Genomic DNA, 12620 nt, shown 5'->3' on the forward strand with positions numbered 1-12620 from the left:
GGCAGCGGAAGCGGGACAGAATCCGCACGGTCGAGACCGGCCGGGCCACCGCCGGCCAGTGTTCACTGTGTTTTCCGAAGCGGGGCGTGGCTACAGCTTCTTGAAGAAGCGTGCCCCAAATTGCAGAGTTGGGGGGAGAGTCCAGGCCTCGGGGCCTCGGATGCCTTTGCCGTCTCTGACCTCACACTGCTGACGTCTTCTGTCCGCCGGTCGCACCTGTGCGGCTCTGCCAGTCGCCACCTGCCCTCACTGCCGGGGGCCCGTCCAGGGCAAGACGCGGTGTTCCTCGTTTCCTTCTGTCCCTGTGCCACGTGGGTGCTGTGCATTCCCTCAGGGGCCCATTGCACGGGGCCACGTCGCCGTGCCGGTCACAGGGATGTCGGCCGGGGCTCCCCCGGGTCCCGTTCTCAGGCTGTCCACTCGCCCTCAGAGTGAGCTGCCCCGGAGCTTGGCCCAGCCAGCCCCTCACAGCTGTCCCACGGCTGTGCTGACAGCCATTCCGCTCCCTCCGGGGTCAGTGTCCCAGGCTCCAGGGACACAGGCAGATACTGGGATTGGCGGCAGTCACCTCTCACGTGGCTCCCCACCGACGGCTGAACTGGAGGCCTGGAGAGCAGGCGTGGGAAGCGGCGTGAGGCAGCGTCAGTCTGAGAATACCGGGCTCTCCCAGCAGTGGGGCGGGGAGGTGGGTTCTGCCAGATCCCACTGGACCCCCAGAGACATGGAGGGCTGTCCAAGCATCGGGGACCGAGGCATTACAGTGGGGAAAAGGCGCACGTCCTGACTGCACGCCATGCTCGGTCCGAGCCTCCCAGCCAACTGGCCAGGAAGAAGGAAGTCTGGGTTTGAGACTGCATTTATTTTTTGTTTTCCAAGAGCCTTTCTTTCATTCTGACACTCACAGAAATGGGGCACGTGGGACTTAAACGTCACCGCTCGGGTGCCTGCGCGTTACTACACGCAGCTCTGACTTATTGTTTTTGTTGCTGTAATGGAGCAACACTCAAAACGGGGTCAGGAGACCTACCCCTTCGGGGGTCTGTGAGTCACAACTATTCATAGTAATCCTGGGACATCATTGCCTTTTACACTCTCACCTCGTGAGTGCACGCTGGAATTTCCCAGCGGCTGTGTGACAGGTGGCGACACTGTCACTGTGGCGGGTAGTGAAACGTGTGCTTGTGTTACCCAAAGCTGTCAGTTCTCATTTCCAACACTGGAACGGTGGACAGGCGCGGCGGACACAGCCAGGCGCTATTGGCCGCCTCGGTCGTTCTCGTGGGTGCGAAGCAGCCCCGGACAGAAACGCCCTGAGAGCTGCTGCGGGGGGCGGGGGGGGGCTATGGGACCTGGGAAGATGAACCATGCGATGAGGCAACACCGTAGGTCCTAGACTGAGTGGTGGCGTCAGGGGCACCTTCCCACAGGCATAAAGTATTTCAGGACAAACGTGACATTAAACCTGTCTCAAGCCTCTTCCCATTACATGTGGGGAAGAGTCATCCTGCAGGTGATTCACGAGTTGCTGAGAAGGACATACCTTCCCATCGGGGAGCCCTGGCAGTTGCCCCCTTAACCCCTTAACCCGCCCTTCCTCTCCAAGAGAGGGCAGCCAGCACTAGGTGCCACCTGGTGGGGTGTGACAGAAACATCCCCACTGTCACTTGTGTCTGTTCTTGCTGTTGACTGTGAACTCAGCCACGGGAGACACCCCAGAATGGGGACAGCCTGCAGGATGACTGGCCTGAACTCGACACACAGAAGTCAGTGTCGACGACAAAACAGTGGCCCAGCGTGCCGACTTCAACGAGAGTAAGTAGACAGCCCAGATGTCATGCGCGAGGGGGTCCGTAAAAACTAAGACATTTTAGGGAAAACGGGGTAAATGATTAGTATTCTTAGGGGCAATAGTGGAATGTAAGCTACAGATTAGAATGTCATTATTTAGGAACGTAGGCTGAGCGTCTTGGGGTTGGTACCCAGTAAATGGGATGTTGTCTTGTTTACTTCTTAAACAAATGCAGAAAGAGAGAGAGAACAGAGGTGGCCAGAGCTCAGGTGAGTCTTGGTCCCTCCCGACACCTGGCAAAACTAGGCAAACCCAAAAGCAAGCGTTTATTCAAAAATAGAGTAATTGTAGTGAGATTCCCTAGATCCCAGTTACCTGCTGCAGAGACGAACAATATTTTTAAAACAAACCGACCCAAACACCCAGCAGGCCTTCAACTTGGTGGTTGGAGAGACGTTAAGCAGCGTCTTCTCTGCGGGGGTGGGAATCTGTCCCCGGAGGTGACAGGCCCGTGAGGAGGGGCTCGGGGAGAGTCCGCACACGAGGCAGGGCTCGGCGTCCTGGCGCAGGAGACGCCGCAGGGGGACGGGCCACCCGGGCGCTGCACAGACAGGACCCACGGCCCCATCAGGACAGCGCCCTGTGCGGACCCCAGAGACGCTCCGGCTGGCTGCACTGAGGTCTCCCCTCACACAGACGCCATGTGATTTGAGGCCACACTTCGCTCGCTCGCGACGGCAGCCTGGGCACTAATCGGGGTCAGTTCACGGCACTCTGTGTCCTCAGTCTTACTCGAGCTCCGACGGACTTCAAAGCTGGTCGAGAAAGATGATCCCCTCATTTTACACAGCCGTGCGCTGCCTCCCCTGGGGTCCCGTGGCTGGCAGGTGACAGGCCTGGCAGAGCTCGACGGGACCCAGGGCCGCCTTCCCTTCCCCACACTGTCCCTGTGACCGCCGGCAGGTCTCCACCCTGGGGAAGGCAGTGGTCAGAAGGGGGCAAGAACCTAGCTGGCGCTGGTGCAAAGCCAACAGAAAGGTTTTGAAGTGGGGCTGAGCGGACAAGAATGAGGGCCAGTCTGGCACCAGGGAGTGGCGTGGATGAGAGGGCCTGAGCTCTGCGGCCTGGGACCTGGGGACATGGCAGGCTGAGGCAGCTTGTGAGTGGAGGGGACATGGAGACAGGAGGAGGAAGGAGGGTCCCGGCCAGTGGTGTGTCTCCCTGTCTGGACGACTGGCCAAGTCACCCCACGTAAAGTGGGGGAAAGACCGCCACTGCCTCACAGTGGTGGCTGTGAGCAAAGGACAGGACCGTGGCGCTGCTCCCTGCTGCTCCCAGCGTCGGTCCTGGCAGGAGCCCCAGACAGGTGGCCAGGGCCTGTGTCCCTGCTCCGTCCTCAGCCCGCTTTTCAGGTTCACTTTTGTGGCTTGTATGTTGAAAGTCAGCGAGGCAGGACCTCACAGACTGCCTCGGAGCCTGGCTAGTGTCACTGAGCTTTGGGGCCGTTTACTTATAGTCCCTTCTCTCCGGCCTCCCACTGTTCCCTCTCACTCATTCTCTTGGCAGCCGTGGGGCCGTGCCTGTCAAGGCGGAGGTACCATGGCACACCGAGGGGGTGCAGAGGGGGCCTGGTGATCAGGCCTGGGCCTGCCCTCCAGAGGCTCACGGTCTCGGGAGGAAGATAAGCTCTAAGTAGCTGCCAGGAAGGCTTGAGGGTGCCCAGAGGCACACGGGCCCTGGCCTGGGGCCGGGGGTGGGAGGTGGGGGGCAGAGACGCACACCTGTTAGGCACCCAGACAGCACCAGCATCTGTCCTTCCTGCTAGAATAATGTCCTTACGGGCAGAGAAGTGTCCCGTGCATTCCCAGAGCCCAGCAGAGGGCCTTCCTCCTGGTAGTTCCGAAGCGGAGGGGAAGGAACACACAGAGTTTCTGAAGGCAGGCACACTTGGCCTGAGCTTTGAGAAACAGAGAAATGCAGACCTATGGGCACAGGCCGAGGAAACCTGTTTCTTCTTTAATTTGTTGAGTAACACCAGAGGGTCACTTGAATTGGCCCGCGTGTCAGGAGGATGCTTTTGCTGGCAGGCCCAGCCTTGCCACCGGCTCCTGGCTGGGCTGTGCCCCTCCCTGACTGCACCGGGCAGCCTGTGCACAGCAAGGAGGGGGGTTCCCTGGAACCAGCAAAGAATCTGCCCTGTTGTCACAAAACTCCAGACACAAACAGGTGGGAGAGGACGGTGGCCTGAGCCCTTGGTCGGCCTGTGGGGGGGGCGGGGGGGCTGCTTTCCTGGGAAGGGGAACCTGTCCCGGTGGCGCGCAGGCCCAGCAGAGGGCCCTACAGTAGACAGGTGTTGCACCACCCAGTGGATGCTGTCGAGGGGCTAAGGCAGAGGGTGTGCTAACAGGGCCCAGAGGACCATCTGCCTCGGCCTGAGCTTCAGGGGAAGCTTTCTCAAGGAGCTAACCGGTGTCTTCAGTCTTTAGGATGAGCGGGAATTACTGGCAGGCCAGGCTGGAAAAGCATCCTAGGTAGAGGGAACAGCATGAGTTAGAGCAAAGAGGCCGTTAGAGAGTAGGGTCTGTTAGGGGACCCGTGAGTATGGTCGCCAGACTGTGCCTAGGGTCGGAGGGTCAGCCCGGAACAGGGAAGGGAGGACCAGAGGGTGAAGGGCCACCCGCGCCTGCCACGGAGCTGTAACAGTAACGAGTCACCTTCTTCCATGTCGCTGTGGACCAGGCGGGACAGCAAGCCCTGTTCTCCTCCCCACCGCCCCCAGCCCCATGAAGGGGATGAGGACGGACACAGGAAAGATCAGGTGCAGATAAAGGAACCGAGGGACAGAGCAGTGAACTGATCTGTCTGCGGTCCCATAGCTAGGAAGTGGCGGAGCTCCCGGGGAGAGAAAAGGCGCGATCAGATTCGCGTTGTCTGGAGGTCTTTCTAGTGACAAGGGTCAGAGGTGAGTTGGGGGACATGAGGCTTGAACCCAGAGACAGAAGAATAGCAGGAGCCAAGTGTGGAGGTCTGGCTGAGAAATGCTAAGGGCTGGGACACGAGAGCCAGGAGGGAGAGAAAGGGACAGGTCCAGGTGGTACTCAGGGAGTGGCCGGTGGACAGCCACAGGGGGTGAGGCAGGGAGAGGCAGCTCTCTGGTTGCAGCCTGGGGAGACTGGGGAGACTGGGGGGGCTGGTGAAGAGAAGGCTTCCTGATTCTAGCCTGCTGAGCTGTGAGGTCTCAGGGGCACATCCGGGTGGAAGCACGCCGTAGTCGGGAGTTTGGTTCCGTAGCCTGGAGGACGGGATCAGAGGTCAGCGTGGGGTGCGACCGTGTGCTGGTGATCACGGGAACTCCGCCATGGGTGGGAGGCCCGTGGGAAGATCGGAAAGTTAGTGTTCCTGAGGTTGGCTTCATCGGCCATTTGCGTGGGAACTGACAAGAATGTGTGTTGAACTACGAGACCCAGGCCCCACCCGAGACCCACTGAATTAGAACCTCCCGAAGGGGGGTCTGAGAGTTTGTGTTTTAACAAACTCCTTACCTGATTCCTACAATGCACACGGTTTGGGGAACCACAGGCGGAGAGCCCAAAGAGAAGAAAGTCTGAGTAGCTCATGTTGGGGAACACAGAGGTTTGAGGTGGCTTTCAGATCTGTTTTGGGAGCAAAGACTTGTTGAGAACAGGGTAAAACCCGTTTGAGGGAAAGCTTGTATACTCACTTCTGTAAATCCTTTCTCGGGATTGATCCTTAGCACTCTTTAAGCCTTTCCGTGAACCCCAAGGTCAGAACCCCCGATGTGGGCAGAGAGTCAGACACAGCCTGTGAGGGAGACTGAAAAGGAATCACGAGAACCAGCAGAGTGTAAACATTGGGGTTCCAGTGGGAGAGATTCGCACAAGTGAGGAGGTTGCCAGCAGTGTGGGACTCGGTGAGGGAGAGCGGGTGGTCGGAGAGCTGGAGAGCACCCGCCGGAGCCGGGAAACGCAGGCCCGAGACCTTATCTGGAGCTCAGCATGTATTCGGGACAAGCCAGGTGCCCGTGGGGCCTGGTGGGGCAGTGGAGGAAGCAAATGTGCAGGCAGGCAGTGGGGGGAGGGGACAGCTCACAGCAGCCAGTCCCCACTCTGAGGGTGTTTATTAGCAGCTTAACCTGGTGACAGCTCCTGTGGTTGGGGACCGAGGAGCCCCCAGCGGGGCGACCCTCGCCCTGGTTTTACCGCTGCATGTCCTACCACCCAGGAAGTCCCTCAGTCTCAGGCAAACCCGGGGTCCCAGCTGTCCTGGGGAGACATGATCAGACAGTGACAGGTTGTTCCCTCTGAAGGGAGCCGCAGTCCGGCCAACGCTGGGGGAGACCAGGAGGCACTGACCCAGGAGGAGGTCCAGCCCCAGAACGATGGCTCCCAGGCTGACCCTCCGGAGGAGCAGAGGAGGGCAGCCGGCGTTCCCCGCGCGGCCAGGAGCGGCGTGCCAGGCTCCCGGACGGGCGGAGCCAACATGCCCCTGCAGCGGGCCTCGCCGCCTGCGGGTCACGGCTTCCCGACTCCGACCCCAGGCCTCTGCGGCAGAGAGCGCTGACGGCAGTCTCTAACAGATGCTTCTGTGTGCCGGCTGCTCTCTCGGGGAAACTGAGGAGCAGGGCTTTAACAGGCACCCACGGGCACACCGTCGTAAACGCACGTCTTCCCAGTTAGAGCTATTTCTTCAGCAAGCGGCTGTTGGGGTCCACAGCACACAGGCCTGGATTTACAAAGGGGAACGCGAGGCCCTGCCTTCCCGGAGCTCACACCCAGCAGGACAGACAGACCCATCTGCAGGGCAAACTGGCAAGTCTGTGATAAGAGGCAGAAGTGAGCTCAGGGCTGGAGGAGCCGGTCTTCTCTCGTAGGCCTGGGTGCCATCCTTTCCCGCGCCCAGCCTGGGTGCACGTGCACCAGCAGCCGCTGCGACAGCCCCGCCCCTCTCTGTCCCCTTGCGGCTTTGCACCCCTCTGCGCTGACTAGGCACTTGCACGCGGTTCTTCCGGTTTTTGCAGTAAAAGCTTGGAGGAGCCCTGAGAGTTATTTGTAGGGTGGAAGGAATTCCAAGGTGGCCATGCGCAGGGAAGGGTGTCTGTGTCAGTTTGTGACACGTTCAGAGACTCCTTCCTGGTCCTGTGGGGAGTGGGGAAGCCAGCAACCGGCCGCTGGCAGGACAGGGCACCCGTGCTGATCCGGGGGTGTTGACCGGGCACGCGGCTCGGGCTGACTTCCCGAAGGTTAGGGCACTGCTCAGCAGCCTGTTAGGCTCTGGGGGGACGTCCTTCAGTCTAGTAGTTCAGCATCAGGAGAACAAACCAAACCGAGGACTTTGGCCGTTTTCCCCACTTACCCGCTGGCTGTTGGGATCGTATGTTGCGGACCGGCTGTAGCTTCTCCCCAAGCGCCGTGCGGCCTGGTGTTCCTCCGAGCCGGGCAGGTGGGCAGCGGCGCAGAGGCCCCGTCTGCACGGGCGCACATGGCATGGGGTCCGTGGGAGGGCACGTGGACAGACTCCCACGGTTAGCAAGGGAGTTTCATATGTTTGCATTTTTTACAAAACAGTTCAGTCACTCAAAAATAATATTTTAAAAAATAAAATGCTTGTCTGTCAAACTTCCTTTCCCCAAGCGATGCATGATTTAGACAGAGTCTGTGCCGCCTCCGGGTGTGCGTGCGGCCCCGTGTGCGCGTCACCCAGGTGAGCGTGCGGAGACCGCCGACTGCTCGGAGCCGAGCGGCAGTGTCGAAGCTGGAGAGCAATCAAGATCATAATAAAACAAGACCCCAAAAGGGTCATAAGCAAGACGAACCGGAACTAGAACAAATGGCTGTTCTCCTGCACTTCGGTTTCATGAGAATAAAATAACAGAGTAACAAGCACTATTCACATGGGGTAGAAAGAAAAACAAACGAGGGTTTCTGGTTAACCACAAGTTCGATTTGAACCTAAGGTGTTAAAAACAACAGCAGAAACAGGAACCTGTGGCTGTAATTGCAACAAGAATAGTTACTGGTTTTCAGGTACCTGCCAGGGCCAGCACAGCAGGGGGTACTTTCTGTATCTCATCTCCGTTGGTTTAAGCCCCTAAAGGCCGTCCACGCCCCCCTACAGGCGCATGAGGTGCGGGGCTCCCTGTCCACGCAGTTCTCAGCACCTGGCCCTGCCTCCCACGGCAGCTGCCGGCTCCCCCACCCCCAGGATCCCACATCCCCTTCCTGAATTTGCCTGCGTTCAAAGCTCTTCGTCTTGAGGCTCTTTTCTTGAGAAAGGCGCCCCTGGCTCCCCAACCCCTCCAGGCCAAGTAAGGTGTGTAATCATCTGTCTCCTTTCTGGGGTAGCTGTGAGCTCACCGAGGACGGGGACTGTCACCCTCATCTCTGCATCCCCAAATGTTCTTCACTGACTGGCGTCTGTGTGTGTCAGGCTAAGATGCAGTCAGTGGTCATGACCAGTCGTGGGACCCAGACTCTAAGAGCAAATGTGACAAACCAGGGCTCACTAGAGGAGAGTGACGGATGGCAAGGGGGCTTGGAGCTTTGTCCTGTGGATAGTGCATGGAAGAACCAAGATGTCCCTTCAGTGGTCCACTGAAGGGCTGTCTTAGGCTATGCAGAACAACTTTGTGACTCGGGAGGAAGGGAGTGGAATGTCGCCGAACAGGGGGAGTGCCCAACGACTAAAGCGTTTCACAGCGTGGTGGGCCGCTTTGGAGGGGGGTACGTGGCCCTGGCTGGCAGCTTCCGTTCAGAGCCTCGGCGTGCGCTTCGGGTGCCTAGAAGGCACGGCGCGTTGGGCCTGAGCGCAGGTCGGCCATCTCAAGGCCTCTCCCCGGCCCCGGGCTTCTGCCGTGAGCGCTTACCAGGCCCCAGTTCCGTGCCAGGTCCTATGGGCCCGGCGGAGCCTGCCTGCAGCAAGGCGTGTTGCTTGGGTCTTCCCAGAAGCAGACACCAAGACCCTGCAGACGTCAACGGAGGATGGAGGGAGCAGGAGCAGGCAGGGGCACTTCAGGCCCGGGTGCAGGGCTGGCGTCAGTGGACGGCGAGAGGGCAGGAAGAAGGGCTGAGTAGGGAGCGTCTCGGACCGCAGCACGCAGGCTGATGAGGAGGACCAGCCAGGGTTTCCCCATCGAAGAGCCGTGTCGGGCAGGAATGGCCAGCACTGATGACCCTGCCACGTTCAGTCATTGGCACAGAGCGGCCCAGCGAAGCATGGCCTCTGTGCAAACGTGGTGGCCATCCAGAGAGGTGGCAGCTGGGACCACGGGTCACCTCTGCTCCGCAACAGGCTCTCTTGCAGATGCGAAAGCCCCGCTTCCATGGCCGCCACCCAGGGATTCTAGAGAGCAGTGCTCTGTCACACAGCAGCTTCCTGGGCGTCTGCGGTCACAGGCCAGCAAGGGCTAGAGCTGGGCTTTCAGCTCAGATCCCTCTGACTTGAACTGATCCCGGCTGCATCTCAGGCTCTCTCCCAGCCCCTGGGACAGTGTCTGGAGCACACACCTGCTCGCCCAGCATCACTTGGCAGCTGCGTGTGGCCGTGGCAGTAAGTGACCCAGCTTAGCCCATCACTTGACTTCTGGTCGGCTTGTGCTGGAATGAAACTAGGACGGAAACCAAGGTCTGTTTGGTTCTGTGTGCAGTCAGATTTCCACCAGACTTCATGAGGACGGGGCACAAAAGACTTAGCAAGGAGGGGGGCCGCTCCTCACAAGCTGTCTTAAAAGGCTTAGAAGACGTGGTTTCGGGCTCCAGAGAGCAGAGAAAGCCAAGTGCTGACTTTTTTCCTCCCTGCCAGTAATAACACGGCCGTCTTCTAGGAAGACCCACGCCTGTTTTGCTCAGCGCCGATTTCCCCTTAAATACGTGTAAAGTAAATGGTGGACTGTGGAGAAAACAGCACAGCACAATTGCACATTATAGAAGCCATTATGATTTACTTCCGATACATCTGTCCACAGAGCCCTCAACACGAGGCCTGAGCAGCTGATGCCAAGCGTACCCCAGACTCTGAGACCCCAGAGCAGAGCTGGGGGTCAGCAGCATGTCTGAGGCCCAGCGTAGGCTTCCCAAGTGGCTTTATACCCAGCACTGCACCATGCAGTCACAGCTGGACAACCGTGAAATGTGCAGAGGGGTTCGTGGAGAGGGAGGGGAGGGGACACGCGTGGAAAGGCTCCTGCGTGCACTGGCCACTGAGTTGTGGTTGATAACCTGTGCCCTGGGCCCTAAGCAGGCTCGGCCTCTGGCCCGCTCAGCCGCTGACTGCGTCGGCCGGGGTGAGGCTTCCGAGCTGTGGAGGGCCCGTCCCCTAAAACCCACTGAGCTGTCCCCCAGTGCCCGCTCGGGCTGGGGAGCGGGGTCTTTTGCGCATGTTTCCCTGCCTGAAATACGGTGAAACAGAGCATAATGTGACGTCTCCTGACAGCTTAGTCTCACTGTTGTGACAGTCCGTGGTTGCACACACTTCCGCTCCTACTAAATTAAGTCGGCCCGAACTGTTGGGCTTTAGCTTTTGTTTCTCACGCTGGTGGTGGTGGTGGTGTGGCCTCGCTTTCTGAGAGCAGCCACCCCTCGCTGTTGTGGGCGGGCCTGCCCTTAACATCCCGGCGTTGCCTTGCTGTTTCAGTCGGGGCGTCCCGAGTTGCTGAAGACGGAGACAGGGTCGGCACAGGCAGGCGTCCATGTGGGCAGAGAGGCCGGTGGGCCCCTCCTTGGTCTCAGGGATGACTGTCTCCTCTCTCCAGGGGTTTCTGTTGCATCTTCCCTGGTTTTCTGTCATGTTCTGAATGGATAAAGGAGCTTATTAGTAAATGTCTTCAGGGAAGTAGGGCGCAACCATCTACTGATTTGAATTTACGTGGCTCTGTTCTTTAGAGATCACATAGCTCGAGGGCACCCTATCATCATACCATAAACTGGGCATTTTGTGGAGGTTGTGAAGAATATTGTCTTGCGTCATGTGCCCTGGAATCACACAGAACTGGGTGGAAATCCCAAATTTAACTACTGAATACCTCTGTGAATTTGTATAATTCTTTCCAAGTCTCTAAGCCACTATTGTTCACCTGCAAAATCGGGTAGTGACAGCTACTTCATAAGTTGTGAAGCTTAAGTGCTTTAATGCGTTGCCTTATTTAACAGAGTGCCTGGAACATTGCAGACGGCCGGCCGCTTGTAATGGTAGTTCCTTTGTCCCTAAGAGGAAAGCTGTATTTTCCAAGCTATCAAACGTTTTGGCACAGAACATGCCTCTCCACTCCCCGTGGTCTTCGGAGAGTGAAAACCCATCACCTCGCGGAGCCGCCCTTCCACAGACAGCCGGCAGCTCTGGCGATCAGAACGTTTCTTTGAGTCAAATAGCTGTTGGCCTCTGGTTCAGAAAAGGGCAAAGCCGGCGTGCAGCGCTTATGCCCGATGCTGACACTGGAGTTTTCTCTTGCTCTGCAGCGAACAGAGTATCTGCCAAGCCCGGGCTTCCGTGATGGTCTACGATGACACCAGCAAGAAGTGGGGACCGATCAAACCCGGCCAGCAGGGCTTCAGCCGGGTCAACATCTACCACAACACCGCCAGCAGCACCTTCCGAGTCGTCGGGGTCAAGCTGCAGGATCAGCAGGTGAGTGCCAGAGTCGCAGACGGGGCCCCCGGCCCGTGCCGCACACACACTTACGCGCACACGCAGCTGCCCACGTGCACAGACGTACACGCAGATGGATAGTGAAAAGAGGTAAAAACAGATACAGTCAAGATTTGAAGTCAGGTGATCTGGGTTCAAATGCTGGATGCAGCCCTGGCCGGGCAGCTCGGTTGGAGCATTGTCCCCATATGTCACAGCTGCAGGTTTGATCCCCGGTCAGGGCACATACCAGAACCAACCGGTGACGCATAAATAAGTGGAGCAACAGATCTCCCTCTCTCTCTCCCCCTCTTTCTCTCTCTCTTTTCTTGCTCTCCTTCTCCCTGCCCCATTCCCTCCTTCCTCTTTCCAAAATAAATAAATAAATAAGTTGTTTTTTTAAATTTCTGACTCCATAATCTCATACACCAAGGTACGAGACCTTAGCAAACTACCTTTTCTGAACATAATTTCCCACGCTCACCTCGTGCAGACACACCCTGCATAGCTCACTGTGGTCGTCACAGTAGAATAAAATAACAGATCTGAAACAGCTTTGAAAAATATATTGTGCAAATACGTTCTGTGTAATGCCTGCCTGCCCATAAGCAACGTGGCAATGAAGATTTTTGTCCATCAACCCCGTAAGTGTTACCTTGGAAGGAATATCAAGACGATTTGAAGAATCCAGGAGCATTTCTCGCCCTCATAGCAAATCAGATGAGGCAGTTTGCGAGGGCACCTGGTAAGCACCCCGACACGTACAGCGTCAGGTCCACTGTGTCAGGAGCAGTGACGTGCGCACAACTAAGACATGGTCGCCTGACAGGCCGGGGGCCGCAGTAGCGACGTCGGGGAGGGTCGTGTGGCCTGAGCACAGCGGCCCGGGCTCCCGCTTCAGCGCTCTCTCTCCGGTTCTCCTTAGAGAGACTGACAAGGACATTTTTAGCAGTGACATCAACGGATCTGTAGTGTCAGCTTTTGTGAAAAACTCTGCGTAAGCAGCGTCTCTGACATCCTTTGTTGGTCAAGCCTCGGTGGGCTAAGTTGAGCAGCAGGTTAGCTGCTCTCTGCAATGTTCGCAATTAGAAAAGAGAGAACCGAAACTGAGGGCTATTTTTAGTGGTCTGCTAGTTGAATGTGTTTCTGCTTTGGCCAAAATAAGTTTTAGATTCTTGTGGCCAGAAGAGAC

At 57.7% G+C, this 12620-nt stretch overlaps 1 protein-coding gene across 3 annotated transcripts in view; it reads left to right on the forward strand.

Moving 5' to 3' along the window:
* EVL (Enah/Vasp-like) overlaps positions 1–12620 on the forward strand; it is a 116422-nt gene that overhangs the window by 61544 nt on the left and 42258 nt on the right. For 2 of the 3 annotated variants that reach the window (XM_090271390.1, XM_090271389.1), the window contains exon 2: positions 11260–11428. In XM_090271390.1, the coding sequence (XP_090127516.1) occupies positions 11260–11428 (169 nt within the window). Of the gene's footprint in view, positions 1–1720; positions 1813–11259; positions 11429–12620 lie in introns of those variants that run through there. The other variant, XM_090271388.1, reaches the window with a different exon arrangement.

This window comes from Furipterus horrens, unplaced genomic scaffold (genome assembly GCF_987537825.1).
Source record: "Furipterus horrens unplaced genomic scaffold, mFurHor1.1.pri manual_scaffold_3, whole genome shotgun sequence".
Lineage (NCBI taxonomy): Eukaryota > Metazoa > Chordata > Mammalia > Chiroptera > Furipteridae > Furipterus > Furipterus horrens.